We start from the raw sequence: 26,724 nt of genomic DNA, 5'->3' as shown, positions 1-26,724 counted from the left end.
GGCACGAAGTTTAAGAAAAAAGAATAAGACTTTTGAAACTTGTGGTCTTAAAAGCTTAAGGGGTAAAAAGTTTATGGGGCCATGACATTTATGTGGCTATAAAAACTTCTCATTAACGGTAAAATGAAAGAGTTTAAAGTTGAATATTTTTCAAATTTAGAAATGTGTTATTTGTTTTGGAACAAACTAAAAATGAAAGTACCTCATCTAATATGGAACGGAGGGAGTAATGGTTTTTCAAAATCCAAATTTGAATTCAAAGCTTCAAAGCTTTTTAATGGTTGTCAATGGTGGAATTGCTGCACTCTTTTCCTTTGCTTTACATCACTGAAATTAGGGAATGAGAGATAGAGAGACGTAGAAAGAATCCCAGTTCTTTGCAACAACACCCAATTCAAACAAATAATATTTTTTGAAAATCCAAATTCGAATTCAAAGCTTCAAAGCTTTTTAATAATTTTCAATGGTGGAATTGCTGCTCTTTTGTTCAAGATACGTGGGGAAGGGGTGGGATGTGGAGAGAGAAACGTGGAGGGAGTGGGATACGAAGAGAGAAACGTGGGGAGGGGGATTTGTACGTTACAATAATTGTAGGAATTGATTAATTATCTTTAAATTCTAAAAATATACATAATTAGTAATTTTTTATATAGGAGGTAATTAAAGTAAAATCTGAGTAGGAAGAGTAATAAAGTTTTCAATAGTATATAGATATGTAAAAATCTACAAAGAAAAGGTGGAACAAGCCAAATTCATGTTGAGCAGGACTTGGGCCACTCCCAATATGAAATTCAATCCCCCTACCCAAAAATGAAATCATGCCGAAGCATTACTTATATAGGGTAGAGCAACTGGCCGCTCCTCACTCACAAAAGTAGCTTGTGGCAAGCGTCATCAACGAACCTAGTCGGTCACAAGTAATAATCATACCGTATAAGTGGTCAAACATAAGGTGACAGAGGTTTTCACAACCCAAAAACAAATAAAAATGTCTGGAAGTGCAACGTTAGTTATAGACTAATAAATTAGTTCAAAGGTATTTGAATACAGCATCCCAATTTCATCAGAAATTTAAAGCGAATACTTGGGGGTCACATGGAGCCATTGCTATTCAGATTGCTTTGGGGAGTACTTCTCCATGAGCTTAGCCAGTTCGAAGTCAAAATTCTTCTCAAGTTCAACCTCCTCTTCCCAGTATTTGCGTCTCAATGCAGCTATCCTATCTTCATGACTTCTCATCAGATTCTCCCTCTCTTCCACAAACTCTTCCATTTCCTTGTCCTGAAGTTTGATAAATTTTGCAACACGCTCTGCCCTGAAACGCAAATGATACATAAGGAAAATCTCAAAGAATATCCATCAACCACCATTAGTGTGGCAAACCTACGGTTTCTCAAAAAGAATGGGGATACATTAGTGTGGCATGGAGGTTTCTGAAAGCATCAATGTTATAGATAAATATGTCAAAAAGCTTAATATCAGGTCTAGATTTCCCTTGCAACACACAGAGAGATCAAATGGAGTAGCCACTAATTTTTCATGCTGTGAAAACCAAATGGGTCCTAACAAACTTCTCCATAACACATAGCAGGGGATTAACAAGATCTGGTTTATCTGATGTAGTTCCAGATGTAACACAGCATAGCTACCAAACTACAGGTACCGAAATAAAGCCTTCACAAGAACATTTTACCTCACACGATGATCCTCAACCGAGGAAGTATTTGCATTAGATTGTTGGACCATCTCACGCTGCTCCTGTTGTACCTTTTCAAATTTGTCCTCCTCAGCAGTCCTGGCATCATGAATTATTTTGATCTGATCCTTGAAAAACTGTTCTTGGTACTCCATCTGCAGAAAGTATAACTATATGATTCAGATTGTATGTAGAGAACAGAAATTAAGGTAGAGGACAACATTCTAAAAGCACAAGAAAGGGTTGATGGCTGCTTGCTCCCCAAAAAAGAAACACAAAGGATGTGAAAAAAACAAAATCGAAATGCAGAGGGAAAGAAAGTTTTGACTAAATGAATGTCAAGCAAGTCAGAGTTGTCCTAGTGCCAGTAGTAGCAATTCTAGGACGTGATATGTGCAACATACAGACAAAGTTCATCAAACATTCATTAACACCACTATATGGAATTTAATACCAGAAATTACAAAGAGTTAATATCAAGGAATATATCATTTAAATACATGAGGAGGTCCCCCAACAGGATCCTAGTCAAACAATGAACACCATATCCTCCCTACATTCAAATGAAATCCATTATCATTTCTTATCCTAGAAAAGGAGATAAATAATAGCATCACGATAAACAATAGCAAAATAGACGGACAAACAAAATAAGGATGAAATGACTCAGAAAGCACGCTTTGTATAAACAGTCCCTAATTAAATACAAGCATCTTCTTGAATCGAGATTAAAGCTAGTATAAACTCAGTAGATAAGATATTGCACTTCAGTGAATACACATTAAGAGCCTATTCTACATTTGAACTCAGCAAGGCACCGTCAAGGTCAGTTACTGCAGCCTTTAACATCTCAAGGTTTCATAATAATTGATCAAATGGTGAGCAAGTAACATTTCCATATCTGGCATTTTCTTACATACCTCTTCCTTGATTTGTTCATGGTGCATTTTTGTTTTCAATCTGACAATCTTGTTCTCTTCCAATGTCTGACGGTGCTTTTCACTCACCAGAGTGAGAGACTCTTCAAGAGCTTTAGCCTGCTTCTGGTGTTTAGCAGCTTTGTTCTTGAACCAGTTTAGCTGTTGATTATCCTCCATCATCTGCTTCGCTGGATTTCCAACAGCTTCCTGGTATGACCTCATCTCGAACTTCAACTTTGATTTCCCTATAAATCCCACACAGCAAATCAAACTTTAATCAACGTATTTGTTACTTACAGGGAAGATCAGTGTTCTCCGAAGTACAACAGTTTGTTCAAAAAGAAAATAATCACAAATACCAGGTGAATGCTGGTTAAAGCTGTCTATGTCTCTTTTCTCTGCCATGTAACCATAAAGCAGACGCTTCCCCCCTGAATAAAAGCGAGCTGTACCGCGTTCCCATGCGTCTCTGTCTCTTCCATTTTCAGAAAAATGCTCACGCAGACGGTCAGCCTCAATGTATCCCACGGCAGAGGCCTCAAAAATCAATACACTCATGCCACGATGGCCTTGTGGACCATATGAATGTCGAGCCTTGACAGCAGCATAAGAGCTAAAAGACTCAAGCAGCTCCTGATTTCCCATTCCAATCCACTGAGAAATGCGGCTCAGACAGACAGAGAGAGAGAGAGAGAGAGAGAGAGAGATACGTATTAGACATTAAGCCAATAAAGTGTTAAATAAAAAGTATATCAAGTACTCCCTCCGTTCCGATTTATGTGAACCTGTTTGATTGGGCACGGAGTTTAAGAAAAAATAAAGACTTTTGAAATTTGTGGTCCTAAACAAGTCAAAAAGGGCCCAGAGTATTTGTGTGGTTATAAAAGCTTCTCATTAAAGGTAAAATTGTAAAAATTGTAAGTTTAAGCTAAATTGTTACCAAATTTAGAAAGGGGTCATTCTTTATGGAATGGCCAAAAAGGAAATAGGTTCACATAAACTAGAAGAGAGGAGAAGACAAAAATCATCATCTACCTTGTCATTTTCATCTTTGTCATGCCTCGTGTTCATGATAATCACCATTGGTGGCCACACTATTTCTTTATCTTTAAACTCTATGCCATCCCATTTTCCATACACTTCACCTGGAGGTACAACAGAAGTACCTCTCTCACGCAGTTCTTCCTCCAAAAGTTCAGCAAGTTCTCTGTGTATTTTAACCCTTACTCCTTTCGTTTTTGCATGGGTCATCAGTGACTGCAACCCTGTAAACCACTCAATTGCACCTGGACCACCTTTGCATGCAGGGCAGTGCCACTGTCGTTCAGGATTATTAATCTCAGTAACAGTAAAACTTTCAAGAGATTCGAAAAGTTCTTTGAACCAACGATTTTTCTGGCGCGTCTCATAACTCATTTCAGCCACATCTGAGTCAAATTCATCACTCCGAAGGTCATCATCACTTTCATCAAGAAAATCTGATTCATTATCCTCGCCATCATGTTCACTGCCCTGAACATCATCAGCGACAGGGGAAGCATCTTGGTCCTCCTTCGGATCAGTTGAGGCAGCTCTAGCAGACCAATCCCATCCATTCTTCAGAGCAGGAGGAACTGCAGCAGGTGAAGGGGTGTAGCAATTACCAAAACCTCCGTCAAATAGCTGCGGCCTGGAGTTATCTCTGCCAGCAGGTTTTCGAGGATCAATAGGTGTAGACCAGTTATTCCTAGAACCCCTTCCTGGTCCAACATTGTTACGCATGCCCAATTTCTGAACGACATCTGGATGACCCCACGCTTTGGTATTCTGGTTTCCCCAAGTTTTCGGACTGGGATTCTGAGGAACCCATTGCTTCCCAGCACTGCTTCCACTCTTGTTCTTAGATTTCCTAGCATACACTTCCCATCCATCATTTTGTTCAGAGTTAAAGCCCATATCTCCAACACCTAGACTTATCTCATCAACCGTTGGTGTAGTTGTTTCACAGATAGCTTTCTGCTTTGCTGATGACTTCCCAACCCTTTTGCTGGAACTCATCTTTGGATGAAACTGTGAGCTGGAAATAAACACATATGATATGGTGTGATCATAAATAACATTAAATCACCGTTTATCATCAGTGTCAGAGAAACAAGAAAATAAAACATAGCTAGCGTTTCACTGACATTGCTTCATCACATGCAAATGACATGCATGGCTGAGAATTAGAAAAAATAGGGTAAACATAAACAAATATACACTTGGTGACGGGGGTATAATGTCTAATAACCACCTAAGTCCTTTCCAATACACACAGATACCAGCTGATATAAAATTGAACAGTTAATAGTCAGCAGACAAATAGTAAGGCTTCAAATTAGCATATCTAGAATTGATGTTTCTCAAGGACCAGAAGGAAGATAATCAGGGAAATAAATCAAGGAAAAAGAAAATGCAAGTTCACTTGAAGAGCACAAACCCCAAAACATAAAGTGTAGTGCATATATGATGCCAAAGTACCACTTCTAATGGCCAAATAGAAAATGGCGAAAATGGGTTCCCAACTGGCTCCATTCATGCCCATAACTAAGAGATAATAACCAGCATTCTACGAACAGAACAAGATTAATAATATAAATAGAAGAGGCCAACTGGCTAACTGATTTGTAACCTATATAGATTATCATTGCCTCCTCTCCTCTACGAACAGAACACAGAAAAGGGAACAAAGGGCAATGGAAACCAAACACAAAAGACACTCACTTAAGCCAATTCAATTCAAATCTAAAACAAATAATGAGATATTAAACACTCTATCTTCAAAGATCCCCTATGTTCTTCACAAATTAAAATCAGCATCTATTTTACACAATTATTCTAGCTGCAACAGTCCTAAAATAGCTGTCAAATTTCTCTTCCTCAAAATCAAATCAAATATATATGGTTGGTTTCCCCGAAAAGAATAAACCCATATCCAATGTATGTAGTTCCAAAAATTGGCGAAACAGTTTAAGCAATAGTATTATTTTCAGACCCGTTTTATGATAAGAGAAGGGTGGTGAAAATTGAAAACCCTTCTATCAAAAGTAACATTATACATCTATCCTATATAACGCAGAAGAAGGGTCAAGGCTATTAACAAGAACATTAAGAAAAACCCCATTTACTGAAATATCAAGAAACTCAAACCCTGGAAAACGATAACACACACACACACACTACATCTTTTCTTGTTTATATAATTTTGTTTTCAGAAAAATGCAAAGAAAGTGAAAGGCATGAGTGTAATCACATAAGCATGAATTAACCAGAAAAAGAAAAGGAAATAGAAAGAATATTGGAATCAGGGTCTCTTTATGATACAAAATGCATTAAAAACCCACCAGTTTAAAATCAGTAAAAGGGTTTAGGGTTTTGGTCACAAAGGAGAAAATCAAGAAATAGGGAAAACCTACCACTGGGCTTCGCCGGAGAAAATGATCGCCGGCGGAAGAAAGTGTAGAAGCAAAGTTGGCTGGAGAAGGAAGACAGTGAGAGTGCGGGCTTAGCTGATCTTTGAGTGGGAAGGAAAAGAGGAGCCCAAGTTAACGAAAAAAAAAAAACGCGTTAATGAAAAAGGACTACTATTGTACCATGTCTAGTCAGAGTGTGACACCTGGTATTGTACTCCATACTAATATTGGTAGCGGTAGTGGGAAAGAATAAGTTTGGTTGACGGAGAAATTAATTATTTGGGTATTAGTTATTTAACTCTTATGTGGGGATAAAAATAATTAACTTTGGGATACTTCGGATTCTACCCCAATTAATCGTGCAATAAACTTATTTTAAATTTAATTTCAGAATTAATTATCTCTTATCTCGTGTAAAACGAGTTAAAAATAAAATCATATCATTAAAAAAATAATATTAATCAGATGATTATTTTATGTTAGAGGCTCGTCCAGTATTACGGACAGACTAATAGTCTATTTGGCCAAATTGAAAAAATCAGCTTATTTTAAAAAATACTTTTTCCAAAAGTGCTTTTTTAAAAGTCTTTCAGAGAGTTGCCCAAAATATTTTTCAGATTGATTAGCCAAAATCAGATTGATTATTTCAAAAATAATTTGTGTTTGATCAAGTTTTTCAAAAAGTGCTTTTAAGTATCAAATTACGAATAAGGACCAAAACGATTTACTTAATGGTTAATGTTATAAGTAAATAAATAATATCAAAAAAAAAATTAAACTTTTCATTTTATTTAAGTAGAATATAAAAATAAAATTAAAAAGTACTTTAATTTTTTAAAGCTGATTTATATATATTAGAAAATCATTCAACAAATATAAAAGCAATTACCCCTGAAGTCACTATTTATTAGGAAGTTATTCTAAAAATAAGAAGAAACACTTATACATTAATATCCTAAGTATTAGGTCTAAAATAAGTAAGATTATTTTGGTATATATCATATTTTATTAAGGATATTTTTTATAAGAAGAAAAGTCAAAACTGTTTCTGCTTCTGCTTCTAGGGAGAAACTACTTTTTTGTTTCTCAGAAACTACTTCTAGTTCTTCCCAAAAATACTTTTTTTCTACCAAAAATCTTGGCCAAACCGGGAAAAAAGTACTTTTGGCATTTTTTTGGCCTTTGGAAAAATTTGGCCAAACATGCTACAAGTAAAACTAATACGTAATACATTAATTAATGATGTTGCAATGTTTAATGAGAAAAAAAGGATGGTACTAACGAGACTTGTGTAGTGTAGTGAGACTAAAGACTAAATACCCACATGAGGCTAATTAGGGGTGTACATGGACCGGGTTGGTTCGATTTTTGTCAAAATCAAACCAAATCGACTATATCGCTTTGGATTAGTCCAGTTTTGTCGGGTTTTTTGTTACCTAAATATTATTTCAATCTTACTTTGTTAAATTTATAGATAAAGCTTTGATAAGTGAATATATGTTTAGTAAATATGGAAAAAATTGACAAACATATGATCTATTAAAATATTCTAATGGGAAGAATTTTTTTAGTAACACATGAGAGTTATTTTCTTAGTCGTCTGACAATAATATTTCGTTAATTTACGCTTTCAAGGTTAATACATGAGAGGATCCCAAATATTTCTACATTTTCTAAAGAAAAATCACTATAAAGTCTTAAAAATATAAATAAAATTTATATATTTATATGTTGGTTTGGTTCGAGTTTTTTTACTCAATACCAAACCAAGTCAAACCAAACCTAATCGAGTTTTTTAATCGGTTTGGTTTGGTTTTTCAGTTTGGTGCAGTTTTCCGATTCGGTATGAACACCCTACGTGTAATAGTAGAATTTATGTCAAAGTGGTTAAAGAAATTTCGTGACTCCAAAAGTTGCTCATTAATCTTTGGTTCATAAATCTATATATAATTGCCCGTGAAAAATTGGTGGAGTTATTATAAGCAAAACTAGGATAAATAATTTGAGTACTTATAGGTAACACCAAACTTAAGATAGTAAGTATCTATATGGTGTTTTATTCCCTAAATAGATTATGACAACTTAAAAAGCAATCAAACATTAAATGATTTTTTGCAATTTTTAGTACGATTTTTTGGTTTGAACACAGAATAAGTAATAGAGTGTTTGAAACTTTGAATGGAGACTCTAAACTAATACTATGCCAAACGAGTTCTAAATGTGCCCGCTACGATAAATTACAAAATTATGTAGTGCAGTATGATTTTTTAATATAATTTTGATCCTGAAATCTTTTCCACAGATAAGCTAATTTGAATCTTCCTATATGAATTATTTTGATACTCAATCATAAATGTATCTGGTGCAATATATGCACCCATCATTTAAGAACCAGGAAGCACAAGAATTGCTCAGTTGAGTAACATGTCGAGCTTTAATGTTCTTATTACTTAGTTGAAGTTGTTTCTTATTCTACTATAGATCATTCTAGTTGGTAAAACTGAAATAGAATGATTGAATAAAGGGATGTGTAACGATCCGACTGGTCGTTTTGTGTATTTAAGCCTTGTTTCCCTTTTGATGCTTTCTGTAGGTGTATTTATGGTTTTATGACTCGTGAGGATGGTTGGTTTCATTTCGGGTAGGTCTTAGATTGATTTGGATCGACTGGTTCTTAGTTTGGAGGCTTAAGTTGGAAATGTTGACCGAGGTTTGACTTTTTTGAAAACGATCCCGGAATGGTATTTTGATAGTTCCAATAGGTTTGTATGGTGATTTTGGACTTAAGTGTAAGCTAGGAATTGAATTCGTAGGTTCCTAGATTGAATTGCCTCTTTTTGCTAAAGGTTGTCAATTTGAAAGTTTAGAAATTTTCTAAGTTTGACCATAGTTTGACTTTATGGCTATCGAGTTTGAATTTTTGTTTTGGGAGTTGGAAAAGGTCCTTTTGTCAATTGAAACTTATCTGCAAAGTTTGGTGTCATTCCGAGTTGGTTCGGTAGGATCAGACGCTTAGTTGTGATTTTAGCGATCCTTGAGTTTCATTATGAATTCTATGCATTTTGGTATTCGATTCGTAGTTTTGGATGTTATCTCAGTATTTTGGGTTCGCAAGCAAGTTCGTATAATATTTTTAGACTTGTGTAGATGTTTAGTGTGAAGGCCCAAGGGTTCGGGGTGAGTTTCAGACGTATTTCGGATCAGTTTGGACTTGGTTCAGGACTGCTGGTGTGCTGGTGTTGTGGTTACCGCAATTTCGAACACTAGTTCGCAATTGCGAAGAAGGCAGGGGGTGTCAGGTGTCACAAATGAGATGCTCTTATCGCAATTGCAAAGGTGGGTCATTTCCTAGGCTGGTCGCTTTTGTGACATTTTGGTCGATTTTGCGACCTGGGCAGACTTCGCAAATGGGATATTTGAGTTGCATTTGTGACATTCCCTGAACTTGTCAGGCAGGCAATTGTGATCCTTTTATCGCATTTGTGAACCTTGGGTCGCATTTGCGACTTCTGCAACAGAACAAAATAATGGGATTTTGGGACTTGGTCTCATTTTATCACATTTTGGAGCCCTAGACTCTGTGGAGGCGATTTTAGGAGGAGATTTTCATACAAAACTATTGGGTGATTGATTTTGACTAAATTTTGATTATATAATATAATTAGTTATGAATTTTAACATCTAAACCATGAAAATTGAAGAGAAATTTTGGGGTTTTTTTAACTATATTTAGAAAAATAAAAAATTGAGTTTTGAGAGTCAAATTGGACTCGAATTTGAAAACCAAATACATATATGGACTCGTGGGTTATGGGTAGTCGAGATCTACCCTTCGACTAGGGTTTGACCGGGCGGGCCTAGGGTTGATTTTTGTTGACTTTTCATGAATTGTGTGAAGATCTTAACTTTATTAATCAAAATTGGTTTCTCTTGTATTGTATGATATATTAAGTCATTTTTGTTAGATTTGAGGTGCAGAGGTAAATTTTAAAGGAAAAGCATTTTTAGAGTATTGAATTGGCTTAATTGAGATAAGTATCATGCCTAACTTTGTGTGAGGAAAACTTTCTCTTAGGATTTGGTCTAATTGCAATATTTTGTGCTATGTGAAATGATGTGTACATAAGGTGACGAGTGTGTACATAGGCGTATGTGTGTTAATTGACCGGATTAGACCTTAGGCTATTAATATGCCTTGAATCGGAATTATTTGTTATTTGAAGCATTCTTATTGTTATTCACTCCCCGTACCCTTATATTATTATTATTATTATTATTATTATTGTGATTCTTGTTCATATTATTGTTGAGTCGTGGGCTATGTATTATTGTGGCTTTAGTACTGTTGTCTTGGGAGATGTGGTGGCATATGTGCATGTGTGGTGCAATTGATCGTTGTGTTGTGAATGAGATGCGCATGCGGTGACATAAGGGTGGTGTATATATTGATACACATACAGCGAGATAAGGGGGCTTATGCGCGTGTTGCTAGTAAGCGGAAATACTTCATTATGATGCACACGGCGAGATAAGGGGGCTTATGCACGTGAAGCTATAATGGGGAAATTTTTTAAATGTTGTTTACCGTAAAAATGGTAATAACAATTAAATTTGATTTAGTGGTTCTAAAAATACTTGATCTATTTTTATGCTAGTTGTTAGGCAGTTGGTGCTATGTGAAAGACTTAGAATCGAAATAAGAGCTTAAGAACGAGGTGTTAATCAAACCGAATCGCTGTCAATCGAGGCCTCGAGCTTGCCTATTCGAAGCCCTCGGGGTCGAGTCTGAAGCTCAGCTGGGAGCTATCGGAGATTATCGACGATGAATAACAGTTATAAATAGATCAAAGGAGGCTCTTTATGGCCAATAATAAACAATAAATGAAGAATAATGAATAGAATCACAATAAATATGAGCAATAAATGAAGTAGTAAGATCAAGAGAATATGTTAAAGAGCAGAGAGAATGTTCTAGTATATTTAGTATGGAGCAACAGATGTTTACAAAATGATAAGGATCCCCTTTTATATAAGAGGGGGAATCCCAACATAATACAAGTGCATTTATTACAAAGATATGGAGATGTGACATCTAACTAATGCCACGATACGGGCTCAGACTAGCCTGACAGATTTTGTTGGCTCTAGCTTCATGCCTTGGGAACTACCCATTTTTCTTCCTGTAACTGTCGGCCTCATACTGTCCTGAGGTCGAGTGTCGATGGCCCTCAAGGGATGAAACTCGACCGTGATTTCGAGCCTTCGAGGCGTCATAACGATGGAAAATTGGACCCCCCAATTTTACTTTATGCAAATAGTCCCCGCGTTTCTTAGAGTAGAACGACAAGAAATGGCCGTAATAACTATCTTTCCGAATTTCCCGCGATAATGTTATACTGATGGCGTCATACTCATGACATAGGCTTTTGTGATCGAATATTTATGAATGTAAAGATGTTTCTTCGATTCTATCTTTGATGTATGTTATATTTCCCTTTATCTGTGTTTGTGTATAATCTAAGTGAATGACCCCATCGGTTGGTGCAAATATCAAGCCTGGGTTGGACTGATAAAATCGGGACGTCGGGACCCTCACTTTGAATTGAATGAGAGTAGGGCTTCGAACTCCCAAATCGAGATTTAGCCTTTAGACCCTGCGATAATCTTCGGGGAGGGGGGGGGGTTCGCTCAGAAGCTCGAGAATGGAGACTGCCTTCAGGCTTTCGAGAGCAGTCCCCGAGTGAGGGTTAACTCGGGCCATCTGGAAACTTGTCTTGAACTTAGTGTACATAGCCTTAAGGCGTTGTAGATAGATCCCGGATGAGGGACTGCCCGGGTTTAGATGGTATCCCAAGGCCAAGACCATACGAACAGAGTTTTAAATGGTTATTTTTCTCCTTGAGAGGAACCTTCGAAACTGGGTACCATCTCGAGTCTTGTAATGACATTAACGGCCCCTTGGAGAGATCCCCGAGATCGGGTACCATTTCGGGTTTGGCGACCATGCTAAAAGGCTTCCTGGAGTCTAACTTCTTTTTTATGGAGGTCCTCAAGGTCGGGTACCACCTCGAAACTAGTGATGATGCCAAAGGCTTCCTGGAGCCTAACTTCTTTTTGATGGAGGTCCTCAAGATCGGATACCATCTCGGGACTAGCGGTGATGCCAGAGGCTTCTTGGAGCCTAACTTCTTTTTGATGTAGGTCCTCGAGGTCGGGTACCACCTCGGGACTGGTGATGATGCCAAAGGCTTCCTGGAGCCTAACTTCTTCGTGATGGAGGTCCTCGAGATCGGGTACCATTTCGGGACTTGTTTGGTGTGGGGGTCTCCGACCCCAAACATCATACGTCGTTCGTCAAATGGACAACACGGCTACAAAGTGATCGAGGTGATCCCGCCGGCACGTCCTCCCAAAGTGATTTCTGCATTTTAATCGGCCTCTGAGGCAGCGGATCGTTGCCTGTTTTTTCCATATATAGGGTTACTTGCACCCTTTTGGAGATTCCACCATTATGAGAAGTTACCTTTTTTCCTGCGTTAGGCCTTTCTTTATTTCAGTATTGACGCTCTGGCCTAGACTCCTACTCCAGCTCCCTAATTTTGCTATAGTCATGACTGCTACACCAGGATCCATTCGGCAGGGAGAAGAGAGTTCCGCCTCCGGTTCTCACCTTGTTGACTCAGGGAGTTTTGCTTCGAGAGGGGACTTTTCGTCAGGAAAGTGCCCCGATGATCAGGACCAACAGGAGCATACCTTGAAGTTTACTTCTTCGATAGGAGAGGGACACCTTGAGTCAGTGAGGAAGGACTGTGGATGCGGGGAAAAGGTAGTATTGCAGGCGCCTTCCCTGGATGAGGGTATTATGATTTGTGCCGAGGGGTTTCTGAGTGTGTTCACATATCGTTTCATACTTGGCCCCGTTAATGGGGTTGTGCTCGACTTCTGTAGAAAATACCAGGTTATCTTGGCGCAGATTCACCCATCATTTTGGCGGATAGTGTTGATGATGAGGTTCTTTGCGGAGAGGGCAGGGCTTGAATTTACGCTTAGCCATCTTATCAGGCTGTACCGGCCTTTTCATCATCGAGGTCTGCTAACCTTACGATGCCGGTCGACTACGCATTTCGTCGTTGATGATGAAGAAGATGGAGATCGGGAGTGGATGAGTCGATTCGTCCGAGTACGGACCGTCGATATTATCCCCGTGGAGTTTATGCCATTCCTGAGGAGTGGAATTATCCACGTAAGTGGTACACTCGTGCCTTCTTAGTTTCGTTTATGGCGGAGGCTGGCCTCATAAATGCATTTTTTTCTGCAGCAACCTCGTGGATGCCGGGCGAGGTTCCCGATCTGCCGGATTGGGTTCGGAAGTTGGCAATCCATTCTACTTTCAATGAGCGTAAGTGGCAAGCTTTATCTAAGGATAGGTTGGAGGCAAAATACCACGGTATGTGCCGTCCGATCTATTACCTTCTTTTAGTTGAAAAAGCACTTTCTCTTTCTGCGTGTTAACCCTATTATTTTAGGCATCGGGGAGCCTTCCGAGGAGAGGCCGTGTCCACTCAAGGGGGGGGGGGGGGGAGGATCGCTAGCTTCTAGGCTAAAGAATGATAACAATAAGCAAGATATACCTTTGCAGGGCGATGGCGCTCGGGGCAAGGCGAACCTGGGCCCGGGGCCCGGAGTGGAAGTATTGACTGAGCAAACCCCGCCCGAGATTTCTAGTTTAGAAGAGGAGGTTTATCCTCCGGTGTCGCCTTCTTTTTCCGTTGGAGGTACTTTGAGGGATACTCGAAATCCGAGATCATATGCACCGAGCGATCGTGCCTCTGCCGGGGTCAAATTTTTTGGAGCTGAGGGAACTAGGTTAGCAGATGTGCACTCGACCTTTAAGGAAGCACATCAGCTTCACTCTGTGGTGAGATTTTGGCACATGCCTTTCGAGTTTCGCGCCTTCCCTTCCTTATTAAGTTTTCTTTTGCAGGACTTTGACAAGCTTAAGTACGAGCTACTTCACTGTGAGGCCAGGCTGTGGAAATCTTTGGATGAGGAGAAATCCTTGAGGCTCCTTTGAGATGAAAGGGAAGTCGAATTGGCATACTTACGATATGAGGGAGTCGGAGCTCGAATTATGAGAGCTACTTGAAGGAGCAGGTAGTTTTTGTTCTAAGTAAGCGGGCGTTCCTCCTTCTAGCTCCCGAAGCTAATGTTTTGTTTATTTCAGTTGCAAAAAAATGCGGATGGCTTGGAGTGCCTTCGAGATGAGGTTGGTTGAGCCAAGCGCGAGTATGATGAGTTAAAGGCTCTGACGAATGCTCAAGCTTCGACGGAGCAGGGTGTTCTAGATAAGGCTTCCGCCTTTAAGGTTCAATTTCACTTAGCTCGTGACAATAGCTTGGTTTGACAAGATACAATTGCAAAGCTCGAGACCGAGCTCTCGAAGATAGGGTCGAGATTGTAGATGCCCAAGCTGAAGCTGTAATGAGACGAACTAAGGTTGATCAGGAAGTGGCGGTCTATTTGAAGGACGCTGTCGATGCTCAAGCTAAGCTGATAAAGATCCTTGACCATGAAGATAGGAGTAAAGAATATGCTCGGTGTAAGTCTCAGAGGAAAACCCTCGAGGAGATCCGTGCTAGGGGATTTGACCTCTCGGAAGAGTTGACGCAGGTGAGAGCAGATGAGCGTGGTGCTCAGTTGCTTCTGTCCGACGTCGAGGATAGCAAAGATAAGGCCGACGAGCCATAGCCCCCAGGGGGATGTAGATTTTACTTTCCGATTCTGTACATAGTACTTTCGAAGTATGTTGTAAATGGAGCTTGTATATTTTCGCATGTATGTATAAGGAGGAAACCTTGCAGTTTTGCTTCTTTTGTATTTCTTTTTGTCTTGATTTTAGCCATATGAACTGGTCTTTGAGCTGAGGGGAATCCTTAGATTCATGGTATGGCCTTGAGGCTCATTAGGCTGGCCCATAGGCTCTTACGCGCTTTTGCTCTTAGGCATATTTAGGCCAACTATTTTGTGCTCAGTCCCCGAGTCGAGCATTGACTCGAGCTTATTCGACCCTCAAGTTGTCAAATTTTAGGCTGGCGATAGTGGCTCTTACGCTTTTGGTCGATGCGACCTTTTAGTGTATGTGGGCTGGAGACAATGGCTCTTATGCTTTTGGTCGATGCGACCTTTTAGTGTATGTGGGCTGGCGACAATGGCTCTTACGCCTTAGGTCGATGCGACCTTTTATGGGCTAGCGACAATAGCTCTTACGCTTTTGCCCTTAGGCATATTTAGTTAACTATTTTGGGTTCAGTCTCCAAATCGGGTTACGAATCGAGCTCATTCAACCCTCAAGTTTTTGAATTGCAAGCTAGCCCTTAGTCTCTTACGCATTGGGTCGGTACGACCTTTTATATATGTGGGCTGGCGATAGTGGCTCTTACGCCTTGGGTCGATGCGACCTTTTATGTAGGCTTTATTTTTCCTTCAATAAGGATTTTTTGAAATAGTGTTTGCCTGACTCTTCGAAGGTTTAATAAAAAACCTCGATTGTGAGTCGTTATATGGCGATGATCGAGCACCGCGGGAGGATTGGCTTGGAGGCTGAGTATCTCAAAGCCAGTGTTTAGGAGCTGACATGGTCGAAACTCTTTTGCCTATATCGAGGGTAGCCTGTTTAACCGGTTCTTTCCGAAGTATATTCGGAGTAATTGAAGGCTTGTGATTTATAGTGATGATCGGGCGTCCCTGAGTCAAGTTAGTTTGGTTGGTACAACCTTGTGACCAAAGTCAATTGTGTTTGGCCGGAGCCTTTAAGTATCGAGTGAAGTAGTTTCGGCATCTATATAGAGGGTATGCCTTTTTAGGGGTCTTACAAGTTCGATATATAGCCGAAACTTTGAGATCGGGTTTATGCCTTTAGTAAGGTCTTACAAGTTTTTCATGCCTTTGAGGTCTTATAGTTTTGTATACTTGGTACATGTATTGTTCATGCCTTGCTTGAGGTCTTACAGATGTTGTTATTGCCTTATGTAGGTATTACGAGATCGAGGCTGCCCGCATGTGGTCTTATGGCCTCGGGTTTTGATAAGTCAATGGAGATGGCGATTGACTGCAGTCCCCGAGTGGTTGAGGGTTTCTTGGCTCGGGAGCCATTGCTTGTGAACTTGGTATTTGCCTCATAGAGGGCTTATGATTTTGGAGTTTCCGACTCGGAGGTCATGTAGCCTTGAGTTTTTTGATGCCAGTCCTCGAGTGTTCGGGATGTTTTTGGCTATGGAGCCACTTTGTGATATTGATGTTCCCTCATCGAGGGCTTATAAGTTAGGAGCTCCGACCCAGAGGTCGTGTTGTTTTAAGTCATTGATGCCAGTCCCCGAGTATTCGGGGCGCCTTTCGGCTTTGAGGCCGTTTTTTGCAAAAATGTCGAGCTTTCTTGAAATGCAAAAATGCTTTTGGGAAGTATTCTTTGATTACTTGGTACAAGTATACATGTTTTTATTGTTGTGAGCTCGATTGTTCTATGCGGACACGGTTCATTCGACCGTTTGGTCCGGTACATTACTTTCCTATTGAACCCCCGTTTGGTGTATCTTGGCTTCCTCGAGTAGGTGACCTTTCGAGGGGGATGACCCCCAGTATTTGAGGCTGGTTGAAAAAGAAGCCTTGAATACTTGTTGGATCTTCCTTAGGTAGCATGTAGGTGTTGCCTCGTTAAAAACCTTGCTGGTAAAACTCTTTTTGGGATAAAAACTCGGTCGAAGGAAAAAGAGTGAAGCGGATGATTTAAAACCTTAAGGTCTTCGAGCTGGAGAGTGCTTTGGCCATTCCGATCGGATACCTGCACTCAGATCAGCATAGAATATAATTGAAAGAGAGAGAATACGGTCATTGATGCGCCCCCTTTTTTACCTTTTTGACGGGGAAGTCTGGGTTTTGACGTTCATAGGGAATAACTCGTTTCCTTTTGGGAATTGGGTATTTGAAGAGTCGCCACCTAACGGATTATGGTGCGTTAGGGCACCTAGAGCGGTTAACTCATGAACTAGTTTGCATTACCAGAGATTAGGGTAAGGGCTCGAAATAACCTCGAGGGGAAGGTGTTAGGCACCCCTTGCGGTCCACAGCGGTGGGTCCCAACCGAACTTAAACTATGTAAATTAGTCATTTTAACAAGTAAACAGTTTTAACACATACTCGCAAGTAAAGGCATGTTTTGACACTCTTAAGTACATGTATGATTCAAGTAATGAAAGCAAGAGAAGAGGTTTGAACAATTTGCACATATGTAAAGAAAAGTAAATTCATTTAAACAACGGGAGTTGGGAAAGAGGGGTCCTAAGTTGGTTAGCCTACAGGATCATACCCACACAATGTCCGGCAATCACTCTTCAATGAGGGGCTACATGTGACATTAACGCGTAGTCATCATATCCTTACTACCCAATTCCCTCCCCTTGGTCATAGCCTAAAGCGTTCTATCAACCTTGAAAAATATCCTATGCGTGCATTACCCGTCCTTTCCTTGTGGCCCTGGATGCATTTAAGACCTCTAATTTAGGTAGTTCTAGACCATCCTAAGGTACTTAAAGGAGAAAATTTAGGCGTCAATCCAAAATAATTAGGACTGCATTTAAAGAGGGAACAATTAAAGGCTCACATTTTACCTCCACAAACAGAACAAGTAGGTGCACGTCTCAAACAACAGTTTCAGATATTTAAGAGGAACTCTAAGACACGATATCTATTTGAGTAGAGAATATGCAGTACTGAATTTGGACCAAAGTGTCAAAGACCTATTCAACTTGCATACTGATTTTAGACCTGTTGAATATGAGCAATTACAGATAACAGAACATAGTTTTACAGTTGCAGGATTTTAAATCGTCCTATGGGCTTGCCTAGGCGTATAATAGTGATGTCGTATGAGCATGGTATCTATTATTGATTAGGAATGCTGTAAACCAGTAAATAATTTTTTAAAAGGGCAATTTAAATCCTATAGGAATGCTTTCTAGTGATATTAATTAACACGAAAAGAGTAGGTTATTTAATTAAACTGATTCAGTACTTACCAGTATAAGCTTAGAGTTAAACTGATTTTAGGTCTAACTAAATTGGTTTTAGATCTTATAGGCATGATTTCTTATTGAACATAAGGTGAAGCAAGCAGAATTTATTTGACCAAAGCGAAATCCCTATAGGCATGATTTCTATTAAAATTATTTTTTAATCATATAGGCATGATTTCTAAGGAGACGAATTCGAATACATGTTGTAATGGAAACTGAACTTCAATTACTTTACACCCTATAGGCATGATATCTAATTATATGAAATGGGGAAGGTAGAATTCATTGAAACCAAAGCAGATCCTATAGGCATATTATCTAACAAACACATTTGAATCGAAATAGACAATATAGGCATGTTATCTACCTAATTTTACCCACAATATGCAAATACCCTCCCTTTTTCACTAATCACCCCACTGTTTGTTTACAATAATTATTACAGACCAAGAATTGAATATAAATTACATAAATAGAATAGAAGTTAAGCTATAGAGACTAAAGCAGGCCCAAAACAATCCTGGTGTACCAAGCCTTCACTAGTCTCAAATGCCCAAAGTTCCATAGCCCAATTCATGTCTAGGTGTGTCAGAGTTCCCTAAGGACCTCAAGGATCACGGGCAGTGCTCACACCCAGACTTTCCTCAAACAAAGACTGATTATGTATAGTGTGGAAGTGCCAACTCTAATACTTCAGAAAACACTTTGGCAAACGGACTTCACACAAGGAGAAAGGGGTAGGGGACACCTAGAATGCACCTTAGTGATAACAAACAAATACACAGATTCCTCAAGAAGTTATGGAATTAACCAGTTAATTACAAAAATATGTTGAGAACATATAGGTCTTAGACATGACCAATACACACAACTAGAGTACCTTTGAAAGGGCTAGATGTCTTAATAGGATTCCATTAGACTTGAACAAACTAGATAAGCACTTCATGAAGCATTCTAAGTTTTAGAAATACTAATCACATGTAGAACAAGCAGAATTTAGACATGCTGGGTAAGACAATAAACACACAATACAGCTTGGACATATTAGTGAACAAATTATCTAAAGCAAGATTGGCATGCTAAACAGTATACTAGCTATAGCTTTAAACAGAATAAACTTAAACATGCTGAGTGATACAGTAACTAGGCAGTGTAATCTAAGCATGCCTGTTACACATTGAACATATGATAGTAGAATAGTAAATAGAACTGGAAATCACAACTAATGACCGCAACAACAAAGACAACACATAGTTTTTGAATGTGAATTGAATCAGGACATACCAATTAAGGAGAGAATACAGAGTATAGAGCACAGATGGTGCAAATAGCCAGCCTTGGCTTACAACCGGCTGGATTAGTGAGAATTGCAAGCAACAGAATAGAATAGAGAGAGAGAAAGAGAGAGAGAGAGAGAGAGAGAGAGAGCTTTTAAGAGTGTGAGAGTGTAGATGAACTAGTGTTCGTGTCCAGAAGTAAGGAGTAAAGGAGAGTATATATAGGAGTTAAGAACAAGGAAAATAAGGTAAATGGAATCAAACCTTCTGCAATTAAGGAAGCCACAAAATCAGTTATACACCAATTAGTGTAATTTTCCCTTAATTAAGGGCAATTAACCAACGGTAAAGGCAGAATATATTTAAGGAAAGAAAACCAAATGAGCAATTAGGGGTAAATAGACAGGAGTTTAATGATTAGTGAAGAATCAGTGAATATGTCGATTAGTTGAATAAGGTAAGAAAGCTAATCAAGATTGTAAATGTACACGGCGAAATCAGAGGGCATAATTTCTTGCTATCAAGACACTTCAGAAGAATATCTCGAGACCCCGAGGATGTGGAGTTGTGACCGAGTCCCCTCCCTCGGGGCTCGTCGAGGCCCGACTTAAAGAAGACGAAGATCGAGGCTAGAGCAAAAAGGGGAATTCCCAAGGCACGCCGCTAAGTCTAACAGAGCCGGCCTACCCAAGGCAAAATCGAGGCGTAGCGTCTAGCTGTCCCATCTCCACACTTTTACAATTAATGTATGTTGTACTATAACCAGATTCCCTTCCTATATAAGGGGAACCCACACTACTTTCTAATGGGATGCTGTTGCTCCAACTATTCTACACAAGATCAATAATCTCTCTCTCTCTCTCTCTCTCTCTCTCTCTCTCTCTCTCTCTCTCTCTCTCTTCTCTCTAACTTACTCGCTCTTATTCGCTCGAGGCCACTCTTAGAATTTATTGTTTTCATACTTGTTCTTCATTTATTGCTTGGTATTGGCCATAAAGAGCCTTCTCTAGTTATATTCTAACTGTTATCCCTTCCCCGGTTACCCCCGATAGCTCGAGTTCGAGCTGGATATCAACCCCGAGGCCCTTTATCGACCAATTTGATGCCCGGGCAGCAAGCCCTTCGGTTTGATTACTGTACCGTTTTATCTTGTATCTCATCGTTAAACTTCATACTCCTAGCATCGACTGCTCTAACAACTAGCATAAAAATAAATCACATATTTTTAGAATCCCATTTACAAATTTAATTGTTGTTACCATTTTCACGGGAAACAGTTTGGCGCCCACCGTGGGGCTAAAAATAATAGTGATTATTTTCTTGCTAGTTTCATTACACAAACACAAGTTATCTTTCACGTTTTTTCTTGTTTGAGATCTTTAATTTCAGGTCAAAATGTCTGGCTTGGTAAACAGAGTCGAGAACAACAACCTCGAAAACCACGGGAAAACGGCGTGGCTGTTCTGGCTGTCGGCACGCCACCACAAAATCCTGATAACTCGTCCGGATCGATTCTAGCGGACGTGTATTCACAGGACGCACAACAAGTTGATGAAACCTCACATACCGATAGGAGCATACGGCATGGGGACCGACAGGAAGCCCAAAAAACCCTAGCCCGGGAAGAACAAGAAGTTAGTCTTCATGTTATTTTTGAAATATTGCAGGCACAACAGTTGGCCATCGCTCAGTTGCAAAGCCATCCGAAGACTCCCAGCACAGCAGCACCGGAAACAGCTCCCCCCGCCAAACAAGCACCCGATAGATCAAGCAATAACGGATCGGTAGTTGACCCTGCCATAGTGAAGATGCTTGAGGATATCACCAAAAGGATCGAATCAGGCGAGAAAATGATAGCAGCCAACGATAAGAAGGTCGAGACCTACAACTCTAGGGCTGACCAGATCCCGGGTGCGCCCCCAGTCTTCAAGGGCGTGGATTCGAAGAAGTTCATACAAAGGTCGTTCCCCGAGGAAGCGGCCCCGAAGCCCATTCCAAATATGTTCAGAATGCCGGAACTCCCTAAATACAACGGGACCACCAACCCTAATGAACACATTACTTCCTACACCTGCGCTGTAAAAGGCAATGATATAAAGAATGACGAGATCGAGTCCGTATTGCTGAAAAAATTTGGTGAAACACTCTCGAAAGGGGCCATGATGTGGTATCACAACTTGGCTCCTAATTATTTAGATTTATTCGCCATGCTAGTAGACTCCTTTATAAAGGCACATGCCGGAGCCATCAAGGCAGTGACAAGGAAGTCCGACATTTTCAAAATCAAGCAAAGAGAGAAGGAGATGCTGTGGGAATTCGTGTCTCACTTTCAGATGGAATAGATGGAGCTACCACCAGTCTCCGACGACTAGGCAGTGTAGGCCTTCACCCAAGGCCTAAAAGAACGAAGCTCGGTGGCTTCAAAAGAGCTGAAACAGAACCTGATTGAGTATCCAGCCATGACTTGGTCGGACGTCCGTAACCGATACCAGTTGAAGATCAGGGCTGAGGATGACTAGTTGGGAGTCCCTTCGGGCTCAGTATACCCAAGCAGGCTCCTGGCAAAAGAACGAAACTAAACAAAGAAAGGTATCAGCCATATCTCGAGGATAGGAGGAACGCCCCGAGGCGTAACCTACCTCGCAATGATCGGAGAGTGGATCGAGGACAGGACCCTCGAGGGCTCATCAATAGAACTAAGTTCAATTGAAACGTAGTGCCAATGGGTGCGCCCCACCTATTAGAATACAACTTTAACGTTGATGTGTCAGACATCGTGTTCGCCATCAGTAAAATTAGAGACGCCAAGTGGCCCAAACCTATACAGTTAGATCCTTCGCAAAGGAGTTACAACTTAGTATGCGAGTTTCACAACACGCATGGCCACAGGACCGATGATTGTCATTAGCTACGAGAAGAGGTAGCTCGGCTGCTTAACAAAGGACATCTCCGGGAATTCCTTTGTGATCGAGCCAAAAATCAGTTCCAAGAAAGGGAGGCAACCAAGAAGAACAAGGCAAACGAGCCGCAACATGTCATCCACATGATCATGGGAGGTGCCGATGCCCCGGAGGAACCCGTAATGAGAAGAACAAAAATATCCATCACCAGAGAAAAGCGAACTTGGGGATATATCCCCGAAGATGCCCTCACATTCAGCGAAGAGGACACCGAGATCTTGTCTCAACCCCACAACGATGCACTGGTAATCTCCTTCCTTGTAAGTTTTTTTCAAATAAAACGTGTACTCGTGGATCCAGGTAGCTCAACTAATATTGCCAGGTCGAGGGTGATAGAGCAGCTCAGATTGCTCAACCAAATCGTTCTCGCCACTCGGGTCCTCAATGGATTCAACATGGCAAGCAAAACAATGAAAAGAGAAATCATCCTCCCATTGACCGTGGCTGGCACGATCCAAGACACAAAATTCCATGTCATCAAAGGAGACATGAGGTATAATGCCTTATTTGGGCGGCCGTGGATACACTGCATGAGAGCAGTACCATCCACCCTTCACCAAATGATAAAATTTCTAACAAAGGACAGAATTAAAACCATCTACTGGGAACTGCACGCGGTGAGGGAAATGTTCGCAATACACGATATGGAACCAACGTTCGTGCCTCCGCCCCCGAATAAACCAAAGGGTGAATTGGACTTCACCCTCGATCGAACTTGACAAAATGAAGCAAAGAACCATACCACATCTTCGCCTCAGGCAATTGAAACAAATCAGCCCTTACGATTGTAACAAATCAATCCCGAGACATCTCTAGCATATCTCACTTCAAGGTACGACCATCTCCCTTTTTGTTTCGAATTTAGGACTAACCCTTATACAGGCACTCGACCGGAGCAGTCAGAATGCTAACACTGCCCGAAGACCTTGAGTCTCTAAAAACACACCCGTTGCACTCTTTTCCTTCGACCGAGTTTTTGTCCCAAAAGAAGGGTTTTACCGGCAAGGTTTTTAACGAGGCAATGTCTGCGAGCTGCCTAAGGAAAACTCCGCAAATGCTCAAAACTTCTTTTGAAGACAACTTTGAACGATGAGGGGCATTCCCCCAGAAAGCTACCCGCTTGAAAAGGTCTTGAAACGCCATATGGGGTTCCTATAGGAAAGTAATGTACCGGGCCAAACGGTCGAACGAACCGTGTCCATATAGCCAGGCTCCTGTCGGCAAATACGTGTACTATTATACCGAGCAATCATAGAATACCTTTTGTCAAATATGCCTTCGCAAATTAAGGTAGCAATTCCTTCACTGGAAATGTCCCAAACACTCGGGGACTGACGCCAACATTCAACACTCGGACTGCCTCTAGGTCGAAACTCCAAAATCACAAAACCTTCAGCTAAGGCAACGCGAAAATCGCCAAGTGTCACCAACATCAAAGGTACCTTGAGTACTCAGAGACTGTTGCCAGTCACCACGTACTTAAAAACCTGAGGCCCTAAGACCCCGAGCAAGCAAACTCGGTCTAGCAAAGATCTATTCAACACAACAACATGTATTTACGTCAAGCAATCAAAGAGTATCTTTCACCAAAAACATCTTGTACTCCAAAAGATAGTTCGGCATGCTCACGACATCGATCCCTCCACCAAGTACGTCCCGAAATGCTCGAAGACTTAGTGTCAACAATTTGGCACCCGCACGACCTCAAGGTCGGAACTCTGTGCTCATAAGGCCCCAACGAGGCAATTCCGAGCTCACGAATAATGGCCTTCGAGCCTAAGAAAATTCGATGACTCGGAGACTATCATCAATCGCCATACACCGGAAAACCCGAGGCCATAAGACCCTGAGCGGGCAGATTCGATCTAGCCAGATCTATTTTATATAGCAACAAAAACTATAAGACCTCAATAGGCATGACAAACTGTAAGACCTTAACAGGCATGACAAAATGTATGACCTCAATAGGCATGACAAACTGTAAGACCTCAAAAGGTATGAAAAACTCTAAGACCTCAACAAGCATGAAAATTTTGTAAGACCTTACTACAGGCATAAAACTCAATCCCAACGTTTAGGCTATATGTCGCATTTGTAAGACTCCTAAAAGGGCATACCCTCGATGTAGACGCCTAAACTATCACTCGGGATCAAAAAATGTCTCCGGCCAAACACATATGACTACTGTCAAAACGGCTGCACCAGCCAAATTAACGCGACTCGGGGACGCCCGATCGTCGCTAACAAAATCATAGGACATTACTTCGAATCTACTTCAAAAAGAACCGGTTCAAATAGGCTACCCTCAATAGGCAAAAAGCTTCGACCATGTTAGCTCCAAATCACAAGGCTTCGAGCTACTCAGCCTACGAGCTAAACCTTCAATAACAACAAAAACTATAAGACCTCAATAGGCATGACAAACTGTAAGACCTTAACAGGCATGACAAAATGTATGACCTCAATAGGCATGACAAACTGTAAGACCTCAAAAGGTATGAAAAACTCTAAGACCTCAACAAGCATGAAAATTTTGTAAGACCTTACTACATGCATAAAACTCAATCCCAACGTTTAGGCTATATGTCGCATTTGTAAAACTCCTAAAAGGGCATACCCTCGATGTAGACGCCTAAACTATCACTCGGGATCAAAAAATGTCTCCGGCCAAACACATATGACTACTGTCAAAACGGCTGCACCAGCCAAATTAACGCGACTCGGGGACGCCCGATCGTCGCTAACAAAATCATAGGCCATTACTTCGAATCTACTTCAAAAAGAACCGGTTCAAATAGGCTACCCTCAATAGGCAAAAAGCTTCGACCATGTTAGCTCCAAATCACAAGGCTTCGAGCTACTCAGCCTACGAGCTAAACCTTCAATAACAACAAAAACTATAAGACCTCAATAGGCATGACAAACTGTAAGACCTTAACAGGCATGACAAAATGTATGACCTCAATAGGCATGACAAACTGTAAGACCTCAAAAGGTATGAAAAACTCTAAGACCTCAACAAGCATGAAAATTTTGTAAGACCTTACTACATGCATAAAACTCAATCCCAACGTTTAGGCTATATGTCGCATTTGTAAAACTCCTAAAAGGGCATACCCTCGATGTAGACGCCTAAACTATCACTCGGGATCAAAAAATGTCTCCGGCCAAACACATATGACTACTGTCAAAACGGCTGCACCAGCCAAATTAACGCGACTCGGGGACGCCCGATCGTCGCTAACAAAATCATAGGCCATTACTTCGAATCTACTTCAAAAAGAACCGGTTCAAATAGGCTACCCTCAATAGGCAAAGAGCTTTGACCATGTTAGCTCCAAATCACAAGGCTTCGAGCTACTCAGCCTACGAGCTAAACCTTCTGAGGTGCTCGAACATCGCCGCTAATGACTTGAAATTGAGGTTCTTCCCAAACCGATGATGGGTCAAGAAAAATTATTTCAAAAAGACCTTAACAAGAGGAAACAAAGCCTATACATGCCTAAGGGCAAAGCGTAAGAGCCATTGTCGCCAGCCAAATGGCCCTCAAGGCCACACACTAAAAGGTCTCAACGACCAAAAGCGTAAGAGCCACTGCCACCAGCTCAAATTTTTTTTTGAAAACTTGAGGATTAAAATGAGCTCGAGTCGTAACCTGATTCGGAGACCAGATCCAAAATAGTTAACTATACATGCCTAAGGGCACATCGTAAGAGCCACCATCGCCAGCTTCACGAGCCTCAGGGCCACATACCTAAAAGGTCGCTTTAACCCAAGGTATATTAAAGCCATTTTCATCCGCCCATGCAGGCACAAAAAACTTGAGGGTCAAATAAGTTCGAGTCGCAACACGACTCGAAGACTGAACCCAAAATAGTTAAAATACAAATGCCCAAGGGCAAGGCGTAAGAACTATTATCGTTCGCTCGTACAGGCACAAGAGATTGAAGGTCAGGAAAGCTCGAGTCAAATCCTGACTCGGAGACTAAACCCAAAAATAGTTGGGCAAAGCACAAAAGTTCTAACGCCTACTCGTGTTAAAAATCGCACTTGACCAAGCATGAATGAGCCTTCGGGCCTGCCTAATGAACTCCGGAGCCATATTATGAATCTAAGGGTTCCCGCCAAACTCCGAAACCAGCCCGACAGGTCAAAAGCAGTGCGGAAAGAGATATAAAGAAGATAAAGCTTCAAGTTTTCTTTTTTACAAGTGCAAAAGGTGCGTTCTCCATCTACAAACATACCCTGCGAATAGCAAATACAAAATGGCAAAATCTATGCTCCGCTCCAGAAGGCTACGGCCTACTAGCCCCAGTTTTTCTCTCCGTGACATCGACAAGAAGTAACCGAGCATCGCGCTCGTCTGGCCTCA

At 40.7% G+C, this 26,724-nt stretch overlaps 1 protein-coding gene across 2 annotated transcripts; it reads right to left on the bottom strand.

The window, feature by feature from the left end:
• Window positions 1-989: 989 nt before the first annotated feature.
• On the bottom strand, window positions 990-6,243 carry LOC107800768 (protein SUPPRESSOR OF GENE SILENCING 3-like). Of its 2 annotated transcripts, XM_016623994.2 has the most exons (6): window positions 6,051-6,243; window positions 3,652-4,672; window positions 2,976-3,270; window positions 2,617-2,861; window positions 1,694-1,851; window positions 990-1,315 (listed from the first exon to the last, which is right to left on the bottom strand). In XM_016623994.2, the coding sequence occupies exons 2-6, from the start codon at window positions 4,651-4,653 to the stop codon at window positions 1,108-1,110; spliced, it is 1,908 nt and encodes a 635-aa protein (XP_016479480.2). In that variant the 5' UTR covers window positions 4,654-4,672; window positions 6,051-6,243; the 3' UTR covers window positions 990-1,107.
• Between the last annotated feature and the right edge of the window lie 20,481 nt (window positions 6,244-26,724).

This window comes from Nicotiana tabacum, chromosome 8, assembly GCF_000715075.1.
Source record: "Nicotiana tabacum cultivar K326 chromosome 8, ASM71507v2, whole genome shotgun sequence".
In the NCBI taxonomy this organism is placed as follows: Eukaryota; Viridiplantae; Streptophyta; class Magnoliopsida; order Solanales; family Solanaceae; genus Nicotiana; species Nicotiana tabacum.
Note: the sequence above shows the minus strand (reverse complement) of the source record. Positions and strands in the feature narration are given on the sequence as shown.